At 44.2% G+C, this 12,496-nt stretch overlaps 1 protein-coding gene across 2 annotated transcripts in view; it reads right to left on the bottom strand.

Annotated features, from left to right (window-relative positions):
• Window positions 1-454: 454 nt before the first annotated feature.
• Window positions 455-12,496, bottom strand: part of GASK1A (golgi associated kinase 1A) — a 59,652-nt gene continuing 47,610 nt past the window's right edge. Inside the window, exons 4-6 of one of the 2 annotated variants that reach the window (XR_012323980.1) lie at window positions 11,194-11,297; window positions 10,154-10,575; window positions 455-2,419 (exon numbers count right to left, since the gene is read on the bottom strand). Coding sequence is in view for 1 of the 2 variants with exons in the window: in XM_019946901.3 (XP_019802460.2) it covers window positions 10,365-10,575; window positions 11,194-11,297 (315 nt within the window). In the remaining variant the exon portion in view is untranslated. Of the gene's footprint in view, window positions 2,420-9,584; window positions 10,576-11,193; window positions 11,298-12,496 lie in introns of those variants that run through there. The other variant, XM_019946901.3, reaches the window with a different exon arrangement.

Consider the following 12,496-nt stretch of genomic DNA (forward strand, 5'->3'; position numbering starts at 1 on the left):
ACAGTTGTCTTACATTCATCAAAGACAAGGTTGAAGGCTTGCTGGCTTTGCTTCCTTTAATTTTGGAAAAACTCTTCGAGTCTGATTGAATCTACCTGATTCATAGCCAGGCTAGAAGGGGGCAATCATCTGAAAGACATTCTAAATCATTCTGGAGGAAAAAGAAACCCTCTGTTTGTGCTGCTCTCGTTAGATTGCCGTCACAGGAGAAATCGCCAGCCCTTGGCCTGAGTTTCGGGGGATGAAGACCAGGCTCTTGAACACGCTCTGTCCCATATTTCGTTCCTCTGTCAAGAACTTAATCCCGGCTTGTGAAACAGACATTTTGTAAAAGCAGTAGTAATAAGGCTGGCGTCAGCAGTGTGGCCTAAAGAGCAAATGATCTCACTGGCATATGACGATTCATCAGTTCAGAAGAGAAAGGAGAGAGGAGATGAAGATGAGATTCCTGAGGATGAGAGAGGAGAATTCTTAAAACAAAACAAAGATAGCTTGTTGGAACAGAAAAGTCATTCCATTCCTGGGGCAGAGAAGGAAATCCGATACAGGCTGCTCACTTCCCGCACCTGCCCTTGGAGTTTGCACATAGAGCTCGCCCCTTGTTCCTCCTCCGATGCCAGACTTCCAAAACCCAGTGAACACACCAGATGCTGCATATACCATCTGGATCATCCGCACCTACAGGAGTCTCTCACTCCTCTATGACTTTCATTTGTTGTATCATTCTCTTAAGTTGGGTTCCCCCAAAACAAGAATTTGAGAGAAAGTAGTTTGAGAGGCGGTACCAGGAAGCTCCAGCCAAGGGCTGGAGAAGTGATACAGGAAGGGAAGGAAGCTAATATAGGGGGAATTAATACCACCACTGTGGGAATCAGTGTCTCAGTCCCACTGGGGAGCTCTGGAGACTGCACAGACCCCACCTCACTGTCATCTTCCCTGAGTGGGGTAGGAATGGAGGCTTTTATCCTTCACCTACTATCCATTTTGCAGGAGCTGTTTCTAGGAGTCTCAGAACTTCCTTCCCTGCACTCATGGAGAAAGCCCTCAGATGGAGAATCCCAGGGGTGTTCCTCAAGAAACCATCATTATACAAGGGAGTGGGGAAGGTTGAGGGGATGTGGGTTGGCAATGACAGCATCTGCTGTACTTTCCCTCCTTTATTCACTAACTCATCACTCTGTGTGAAGCCCTGTCCCAGATCCTGTAGCTGCAATGAAGAACAACACGGACACTATCTGCAATGTCCTGGAGCTTAAAATCTAGCAAAGAAGCCTCATGTTGATTAAATAAGCATGCAAGTATATAATAAAACCAGTGAAAACGTGAGGTAGAATAAAAGAACTGTGAGTTCAGGGAAAGGATGGCAGGAAAACATACTCTGGCTTGAGAAATCATGGAGGGCTTCTTTGAGGAAGATGTGAGAGTTATCTAACTAGAGGTGAGAGAGAGATGGGAAGAGCATTTCAGGCAGAAGAAATAGCATGTGCAAAGACCCTGAGGCACCAGGGACCACAGTAGTGAGGCTAGAGGTCAAAGAGCAAGAGGAAGATGTGGGGCTAAATAAGGCTGAAAAGGTGAGCATGAAACGTACTGTGCAGTGCTGTGTGAGCTGTGCTCGAGGTTTTGGTCTCTGGTCTAGAGCAGTGGAAGCCATTGAAGATTGTTAAGCTAGGAAGCGATGTAATTAGATTTTTAAAAGAGAAAAGATAGTTGCTGGGCAGAGAATGGGTCAGAGTCGGAAAGAGTGGAAGAAGTCATGAAGTCAAGAGTTGATGGCAGGATTTCTGCTCCAGCCCAAATAGAGTAACAGGGACCAGATTTATCCTCTAGCCTGAAATAGTTATAAAATTGAACAAAGCATATGAAACGATGGTTTTTAAGACATCGAGCATGCTTGATGATGCACAGTGATCCCTGAGAGAGAATAAACAAATGAGGTAGAGTTTATAATTTCCCCAGCTTACTGCATGGAGAGTTTCTAGGCCAAAAGAAAAGGAAACCAGGCAGAGTCCTGAGTTGAGAAAAAGAGCTGGAAGTCTTGGGGAGCCAGAGCAGCCAGAGTTCAAAGGGCGGAGTACTGGAGAGAACTCAAACAGAAAGAGAGAGTTCTAGCCATAAAAAAGAATGAGATGATGCCATTTGCAATAACACAGATGGACCTAGAGATGATCATACTACGTGAAGTAAGTCAGACAGAGAAAGACAAATATTATATGCTAATACTTATATGTGGAATCTTAAAAAAATGATACAAATGAACTTATTTATAAAACAGAGGGCTTCCCTGGTGACGCAGTGGTTGAGAGTCTGCCTGCCGATGCAGGGCACACGGGTTCATGCCCCGGTCCAGGAAGATCCCACATGCCGCGGAGTGGCTGGGCCCGTGAAGCCATGGCCGCTTAGCCTGCGCGTCCGGAGCCTGTGCTCCGCAACGGGAGAGGCCACAACAGTGAGAGGCCCACGTACCGTAGAAAAAAAAAAAAGAAAAAGAAATAAAACAGAAATAGACTCACAGACATACAGAACAAACTTATGGTTACCAAAGGGGAAGTCGGGGGAAGGGATAAATTGGGAATTTGGGATTAACAGATACACTCTACTATATATAAAATAGATAAACAACAAGGACCTACTGTACAGCACAGGGAACTACATTCAATATCTTGTAATAACCTATAATGGAAAAAATCTAAAAAAGGAAAAAATATATATATATGTGTCACTATGCTATATGCCTGAATCACTGTAAATCAACTATACTTCAATTTGAAAAATAATAAAATAAAAGAGAGAGTTCTAGAGCTCTGGATAGGGTCCCCCTCAAATTTTTGGTTGAATATCGATCAGTGTATGTGTATGAGGAAACTCCCAGAGGCCAAAGAAAGAGTCACCTAAAAGGATTAGAGGGAATAGTTCCCAGAGCTCACACAGGGCTGGGAGATTGCAAACCTCCCTCTGAATAATTAATAAGACAAGCAGAGAGAAAATCACTGAAAATGTAGAAGACCTGAATATGTAAGTAAAAATATAGAAGACAACCAACTTGACCTAACTGACATTTAAAGAATACCCCAAATAGTAGAATATTCATTTTTTTCAAATGAACATAGACCATTTACCAAGACAGACAATATTTTGGTGCATAAAATAAGTCTTAATAAACTTAAAATGATTCAAGTTAAAAGTAGGTTCTCTCACCAAAGTGGAATTAAATCTGAAATCAGTGATGAAAACATACCTGGAAACCCCCCCAATTTTTGAAAACTAAATAACACATTTATAAATAACTCATGGATCAAAAAGGAAATTAGAAAATATGAATGAATGAAAACAAAAACCCAACAATCTAAACTTGTGAGATGTCACTAACAGTACTTAAAGAGAAATTTATAGCACTAAAGGCCTAGGTTTTAAAAAAAAAAGTTTTCAAATTGATGACTTCAGCTTCTACCTTGAGAAACTTAAAAGAAAAAAAATTAAACCAAGAGTAAGCAGATGAAAAGGAAACGATAGATCAGAACAGCAGTAGAAATAGGAATAGAAAACAGAAAAACAATAGAGAAAAATCAATGAAACCCAAAGCTGATTCTTCGAGAATTTGTAAGCCTTTAGCAAGACTGAGCAGAATAAAAAGAAACATTAAAAGATTACCAATACTATGAATGAGAGAGGCGACATCATACAGATTTCACTGATATTAAAAGGTTGATAAGGAAAAGTTATGAACAATTTAATGACAATAAGTTAAAAACCATAGAAACTTGAAAGATACAAAGTATCAAAATTCTAGAAAAAATAGATAACTTGATAACGCTATAAAATATCCCTTAAAAGAAAAATATTAATAAATTGGACCTAATCAAAACAAAAAACTTAAAAAAAAACACAAAACAAAACAAAAAACTTTTGCTCTTCAAAAGATACTGGTAAGAAAATGAAAAAGGCAAGTCACAGACTGGTAGAAAATATTTGTAAACATATATTTGACAGAGGACTTGCATTTAGAATATATAAAGAGGAAGAGGAAGCCCTCACTCCTAGGTATTTAATTAAGAAAAAAGAAAGCAAACATCCATACGAAGACGTGTACACAAATGTTCACAGCAACTCTACTCATATAGCTAAAGTAGAAAAACCCAAATATCCGTCAAAAAGTAAATAGAGGGGCTTCCCTGGTGGCGCAGTGGTCGCGAGTCCACCTGCCGATGCAGGGAACACGGGTTCGTGCCCCGGTCCGGGAAGATCCCGCATGCTGCAGAGCGGCTGGGCCCGTGAGCCATGGCCGCTGAGCCTGCGCGTCCGGAGCCTGTGCTCCGCAACGGGAGAGGCCACAACAATGAGAGGCCCGCATACCGCAAAAAATAAAATAAAATAAAATAAGGGTCGATGTGGCTTAGACCAAGTTGATGAAGACGGTGGAGATGGAGAAAAGTAAACAGATTTAACAGATATTTAGCAGGTAACTGGCAATAGTTGTGATGGATTGCATACAGGGAGGAAAGGAGAGGGAGGTACCAAGGTTGTCATCCGTATTAATGGCTTGAGCAATTGCTTGGATGTGTGGACAGTCACTGAGATGGGGAAGGCTGGCAGAGGACTATGTAGGGAAAGATGATGAGGTCAGTTCTGGACATATTGAGTCTGAGGAACGATTGAGACATCTAAGAGATGTCAAGCAGGTAGTTGTAGATCACTATGTTGGAAGCTGAGAGGAAGTGGTCTTGAGACACGGCCTTGAAAGTCTTCGGCACTGATATAAAATTACCGTATACTTTAATGTTTTGTGTCTGTACACTTCATCTTCTCGTTTGGGTTGTAAGCTCTGCGGGTGCAAGATTTTTAACTTATGCCTCTACCTATGTCACACCACCCTTTTATACCCACTTTAGTAGAAGGAGCACGATGAGGTGGGTGATGCGTGGAATTTAGAATGAGAGAGGCCTGGCTTCAACATCTGACTCACCACTTACTAACTGTGTGACCTTGGGCAAATTGCTTGCTCTCCATAAATGGTAATAATATTAATAGGATGTATTTCATAGGTTACTGAGACATCTTAATATGATAATATAAGCTAGAAACGTGTTGAACCTACCTAAGCCCCAGTTTTTCCCTCTGTAAAATGCATGCAATGCTACCTTCTTATCAGTTGGTTATTGCTGCACCACAAGCCACCCCAAAATTCAGAGGCTCACAGTAACAGTCATTTTTTATTACAACTCCCATATGTGTATGTCAGGCAGGGGACTGCCCTGGTTGATCTCCGTCAGTTTGCTTATGCGTCTGTGAGTTGACTGCGGCGGCTTAGCTGGGGCAGTTCTCTTACATATGTCTCACCCTCCTCCTGGATGCAACGGACTTGGGCAGGCGTGTACCTTCTCAAGAATGTGGCAAAACAGCAAGAGCACAGGCCCCACTGTATATAAGTGCTTTTTCACACCTCTGCTTGTACCGTGTCTGCTAACAATTCTTTTGGGCGAAGAAAGTCACATTGCTGAACTCAGAATCAGCAATGTACACCACACTGCTTTGAAGTGAAAAGGCACATAGCAAAGAAGACAGGTAGCGATAGGTCAAGAATTGGGGCAGCAATCTAATCTACTGCCTCTACAAAACAAAATATTTTCTTGTAACATATATAACATGCCTATCTCATTACATGTTTCAATAACTACATCTGCTCCCATCTTCAACAAATGTTGGATTATTGACTCTGATTTTAAGGGTAAAAATCAATTGGTTCCAGGCATTTGAAGCTATCCTTGCTTATTATGAAGCTTGGCATATTATATAAGAGAGTAATAATTAACCGTTTGGGTTAAGCACCTTCACACACAGACAGTGGCAATGTAAATAGATACAATCTTTTTGGAAAGTAACTTGACAATATATATCAAAAGCCTTAAAAAGGTGTACCCTTTGACTCAGAAATTTTCATTACGGCAAGTCTACCCTAAGAAAATAGGAGATATATAGACAAATATTTATGTGTAAGGATGTTCACTGAAGCAATATTTAGAGTAACAAAAAAAAAAGGAGGATAACGCCAGATTAATTTGTTGCAGGGAAAAAAACCTCTCTCATTGAAAACAGCTAAAAAGGCTGGACTAAAACAAATCTGTTTGGGGACTGGAGGGTTACCAAGACAGTCACAGTTTGAGGATCTCAGATTAGAGATATATGGAAAAGTAATTAAGGTGAGTCTGACATTCTATGCTGTTTTCCCCTCAAAGCCTATGTGGGTTCTTGGATGGTACAGCCAAAGAGACTAAGCAACAAAGAAACGCTTTTAAGTGACACAGAATCTGAGCAAGGATGTCAGCAGTCTGAGGAGGGTCTGAGGAGGCAAAAATTAGAGTTCCAAGCTTTTAAGACAGCTATGGCTTGAGAGGCTAAGATCCTGTCAGTGGTACAGAAAAATGACGTGTTTATTATCTCAAGGCATTCACCAGTTCACAAACAGTGCAGGCTGAGAGAAACAAAGCAGAAAGTGGCAGCCAACAGAAGTTTTGTGGCCTCAGAAGGATGGGAGATAAAAATCGATTTTGAAGTCCTGACAAGAAAGACTCCTGGGACTTCCCTGGCGGTCCAGTAGTTAGAACTCCACGCTTCCACTGCGGGGGGCGCAGGTTCAATCCCTGATTGGGGAATTAAGATCCCGCAAGCCGCGTGGCCAAAAAAAAAAAAAGGAGAGAGAGAGAGACAGACTCTGGTAAGCACCTCATGCTTTCAAATGGAACTCCTAAAGGCCTGCAACCCTAGGAATAAAAGTGAACTAAAAGTAAACCAGGGCTTCCCTGGTGGCTCAGTGGTTAAGAATCCACCTGCCAATGCAGGGGACACATGTTCGATCCCTGGTCTGGGAAGAACCCACATGCCGTGGAGCAGCTAAGCCTGTGCGCCACAACTACTGAGCCTGCGCTCTAGACCTCACGAGCCACAGCTACTGAGCCCGCATGACACAACTACTGAAGCCCGCGTGCCTAGAGCCCGTGCTCCACAACAAGAGAAGCCAACGCAATGAAGAGTAGCCCCTGCTCGTAGCAACTAGAGAAAGCCCGCATGCAGCAACAAAGACCCAACACAGCCATAAATAAATAAATAAATAAATAATTTTTAAAGTTATTAAAAAAAAAAGTAAACCAAATCTTATAAAGACTGAGAGCCAATCCATTCTGTGATTGGATTAAAACGATCTATCCTAATTCTACCTGCCTGCCATAAGCTAAAGGCTCATTTAGAGCTTCTGCAATATTTTATACACAGTGTCTGACATTCAACTAAAATTCCCAGGATATCAAGAGACAGTGGAAGGAAAAAAAATCAGACAATATAAATAGATCCAGAGGTAGGCAAGAATATACAATGGAAAAAAGGGAAAAAGAAAAAAACCGTCTCTTCAGCAAGTAGTGTTGGGAAAGTTGGACAGCTGCATGTAAATCAACGAAGTTGGAACACACCCTCACACCATACACAAAAATAAACTCAAAATGCCTTAAACATAAGACATGACACCATAAAACTCCTAGAAGAGAACATAGGCAAAATATTCTCTAACATAAATCGTACCAATATTTTCTTAGGTCAGTCTCCCAAGCCAAAAGAAATAAAAGCAAAACTAAACAAATGGAAACTAATCAAACTTACAAGCTTTTGTACAGCAAAGGAAATCATAAACAAAATGAAAAGACAACCTGTAGACTGGGAGAAAATATTTGCAAATGATGCGACCAACAAGGGCTTAATTTCCAAAATACACAAATAGCTCATACAACTCAACAACAACAGCAACAAAAACAATCCAATCAAAAAATGGGCAGAAGACCTAAAAAGACACTTCTCCAAAGAAGACATACAGATGGCCAACAGGCACATGGAAAGATGCTCAACATCACTAATTATTAGAGAAATGCAAATAAAAACTACAGTGTGGTACCACCTCACACTGGTCAGAATGGTCAGCCTTAAAAAGTCTACAATAACAAATGCTGGAGAGGGTGTGGAGAAAAGGGAACCCTCCTACACTGTTGGTAGGAATGTAAATTGGTGCAGCCACTATGGAGAATGGTACAGAGTTTCCTCAAAAAACTAAAAATAGAGTTGCCATATGATCCGGCAATCCTAATCCTGGGCATATATCCAGACAAAACTATACTTAAAAAAATACATGCACTGCTATGTTCATAGCAGCATGATTTACAATAGCCAAGACATGGAAACAACCCAAGTGCCCATCAACAGGCGATTTGGTTTAAGAAGATGTGGTTGGGCTTCCCTGGTGGCGCAGTGGTTGAGAGTCCGCCTGCCAATGCAGGGGACGCGGGTTTGTGCCCCGGTCCGGGAATATCCCACATGCCGCGGAGTAGCTGGGCCCGTGAGCCATGGCCGCTGAGCCTGCGCGTCCGGAGCCTGTGCTCCGCAAGGGGAGAGGCCACAACAGTGAGAGGTCCGCGTACCGTAAAAAAAAAAAAAAAAAAAAAAAAAAAAGAAGATGTGGTATACATGTGCAATGGAATATTACTCAGCCATAAAAAAGAATGAAATATTGGGACTTCCCTGGTGGTCCAGTGGGTAAGACTCCATGCTCCCAATGCAGGGGGCCTGGGTTCAATCCCTGGTTGAGGAACTAGATCCCACATTCATGCCACAGCTAAGAGTTTGCATGCTGCAACTAAGAAGTCCACATGCCATAACTAAGACCTGGTGCAGCCTAAATAAATATTTTTTTAAAAGAATGAAATATTGCCATTTGCAGCAACATGGATGGACTTAGAGAATATTATACTTAGTGAAGTAAGCCAGAGAAAGAAAGACAAATATTATATATCACTTATATGTGGGATCTAAGAAATAATACAAATGAATCTATATACAAAACAGAAACAGACTTGCAGACATAGTAAACAAACTTACGGTTACCAAAGAGGAACAGGGATGGGGAGGGATAAATTAGGAGTTTGGGATTAACAGATACAAACTATTATACATAAAACTCATAAGCAACAAGGATTTACTGTATAACAAAGGGAACAATATTCAATATCCTGTATAACTTATAATGGAAAATAATTTGAAATTACAGATATATAACCGAATCACTTTGCTGTATTCCTGAAATTAACATGATATTGTAAATCAACTATACTTCAATAAAAAATGAAAATTAGAAATAGGTTTCCCTATCAGATGAATTAAAAACAAAAAGTTTGAGAATAGCAAGTGTTGACGAGGTGTAGGGAAAATAGTAAGTCCCCTACCCTCTGTGTATGAGGGCAAATTGACACCACCATTTTGGAGGGGATTCGGCAGTCTCTGAACATAAAGAATGCCCATATACTTTGAGGCAGAAACCCACCCATAGAAACCTAGCTAGCAGAAATACTTGCACACCATGCAAAGATGTTCACGGCAGCACTGTCCAGAATTGGTGAAAAGTCTGAACCATCTAAATGTTCATCATAATGAGAACAGCTAAATGAAATGTGACACGTCCCTGCCTGGGAGTTCCATGCAGTCATGAATAAGAATTGGGTCAACCCAGTTGGCAGATAAAGAACATAGTAAACATAGTAAAGTACAAATAGTGAGTTGACAAACAAAGATATCCTACTTTATTATATTTTCATTTGCATGCAGTGTGAGTGTGACTAAAATACGTATCACATCTCTAGGGGGTTTCTGGAACTCTCACTTTTTATCTTACATGCTTCTGTTATTTATGAATCTGTTTTTAGTGAGCATGTATTACTTTCATAATTCTTAAACCAAAAACATAAGTGAATAAGGATTGAACATCTAAAGCCTATAAAGACAAAATGCTTAGTGTTTCATTTCTTGGAGCTGAGTTCACTTTCAGCCAGAGCAGTTCTGGGCCACAAGTACAACTCTGTGAAGATCCTTAATCAGGCTCATCTCATGTATGCATGCGGGCATACACACATACCACACGTGCACAACTACCTGCACACCTCTACACATGCACACACACACACACAGAGTTGTCCAGCTCCGCATGTGCATGTGGAACGCACGACTTTACAGTACCTGGGGCAGTTCATAGAACATTCTTGTGTATTTATTGGTGCAAGGGAGTAAGTAGCCAGGGCTGAGCAGGCAGAAAAGAACGTGATGAGACTGAAAACCCAACACTCACCACCTCCTCCACCATCCCAAGCAGATGACACGTCCTGTGGAATCCATGGTGCCCTCCTGATTTCTGGCTTTTCCCTTTTGTCTTCAAGGCGGGTAAACCCAAGAAAATGTGGCCGTGAGGATGGGCACTTATCCACTCAGGTCATGTCGTGAGATGCCCCCGCTTCTTCCCCCTGCAGTGAGGTGAGAGTCCCGCCCAGACCGTGGGGGGCTTACGGGCCCTCGTCCCTGAAGAGTGTCAGGTTGTGCGTCTGGATGTGGCTCAGCAGGACCTGTCCTCGCCGCTCCAGGGTCTGGAGGACCCGCCGTAGGCCCTGCTGCCCGCCTTGGCTTTCCCAGAACACCGGGTCTGTCTGCAGTGACTTCAGCAGCATATTCTGTAGGCACCCTGATGCGAGAACCTTCACGACAGACTCAGGAAACCTGGAGGAAGGTCCCCCAGTCCCATAACAGAAAGGAAGAGCAAAAGCCATCTCAGAGAGTTTCCGTGAAAGGCCAGGCCAGTCGGCCAGAACCTGCACAGCTGGGGGCCCGCAAAGCCAGCCCGCAAAGTCTCCGGGGCCACCTGCTGACTAGTTATCCAGGAACCCTTCCACCCGCTCTGCTGTGACAGCAGGCAGGGGATAGAGCTTTCGATGGGTCCCACCTCCCTGGGTGGGTGAATCCACTCTGCTGGCCCGGGTGAAGTGAGGAGGAGCCCTAGGAAGGCCCAGCCGCTGCAGGTGTGAGCAGGGAAGGTGTCTCCCAGGCTAGCTCCCTGCCAGGGAAGGGCCAGCCTGCCCACTCCCCAGCAGGGCAGCCCATGTTGTGCAGGGCCAGGAGGCCTTCTGGATACTGGGGAGGGGGCAGCCCATCATGGACTTGAAGGGCCTGCTGGCTGTATCCCCTCAGCTTTCCCAGGACTCCTCACCCCCTTCTGAGGCTCATCCAGCAGCTTTTGTCTGAGGGACTGTGGGCTTCTCTGGAGCCACAGTTCAAGGTCTACAGCAGGGCCATCAAGCCTCAGCCCCTGAACCTCCACCCAACCGCTCTGACCCTCACCCGTCGATGCCCTCCAGCAGCCGGAAATTCAGCTTGTGCTCCGGGTGCTGAAGGTTGCCGGCGTTATCGATGTAGACCAGATGAGAGAGATCACTGCTCCGGACCTCAGGCAAGAAATGGACAGAGACAGAGGAGAGTCAGGGAGCAGCCTAGCCGGTGCCCCTGGACTCTGTCGGGGCTCAGCAGCTTGGGGAGCCCTGAGCTGTCAGTCCCAACACCCAGCCTGCTACTCGCCCAGATGGTCCCCTCGCACTGAGCAGTGAGCTCACTCCATGCCGCTGCCGTGCTTAGGACATCCAGGCACCCTCTCAGTGAACCCTCCCAGCAACCTTGGGAGGTGGCCACTGATATTAGCCTCATTTTACAGAAACAGAGGCACAAAGAAGTAATTTGCATAAGGTCACACAGCTAATCAGTAGCTGGCTGGTTCAAACCTGGACCCGTAGCCAAAAGCCACAGCACCTTCTGCAAAATTGCAAGGCAGAGGGACTGATTCCTGTTCTGGTGGCCGAAGGGCTGAGGAGCACGGGTGGAAATGGGAAGGGGCAGAGGTAGCCCACCCAGGGGCTGAGGCTGCGGGATGTATCGTACATGTACACCCTCATACACGTATGCCCGCCCACGTGCGCCCTGTGCCCCTGTCCCAGGCGTTCCCCTGAGCATCACCGAGGACACAAGACACCCTCCATCCTCAGATAGCACTGCCCATCCTCTGTCCCCACAGTTTTAGGGCCTCTGAAAACTCTTCAAAACTGAAATCAGGGCTTCCCTAGTGGCGCAGTGGTTGGGAGTCCGCCTGCCGATGCAGGGGACATGGGTTCGGTCCGGGAAGATCCCACATGCCATGGAGCGGCTGGGCCCGTGAGCCATGGCCACTGAGCCTGCGCGTCCGGAGCCTGTGCTCCGCAGTGGGAGAGCCCACAGCAGTGACAGGCCTGCATACCGCAAAAAACAAAACAAAACAAAACAAAAAACCAACAAAAAAAACCCCACTGAAATCAGCAGCAGGGAATTCTTTAGCACCTTAAAACTCTGGTATGGTGGGAACAGGAGGCCATCTCTTCCGGCTCCCACCTCCATGCACACACTCCGTTCTTATACATTTGCCATGATTCCCTGGTAGTTTCCCATAATTCTCTTCAGCAACCTGGGCTTAAATTATGAACCTTTGTCTTCAGGACCTCAGCTTCCCCTCTCTCTGCTTCTTCTACCTCTCACCCCCCTGCACATACCAGGGATCATCTATTTCTCGAAACCCAATGACTCCTCCCTCCAAAAACTGATATCGGGAAGGATGTGTGAG

The sequence above is a fragment of the Tursiops truncatus genome, chromosome 10 (genome assembly GCF_011762595.2).
Source record: "Tursiops truncatus isolate mTurTru1 chromosome 10, mTurTru1.mat.Y, whole genome shotgun sequence".
NCBI classification, from domain to species: Eukaryota; Metazoa; Chordata; class Mammalia; order Artiodactyla; family Delphinidae; genus Tursiops; species Tursiops truncatus.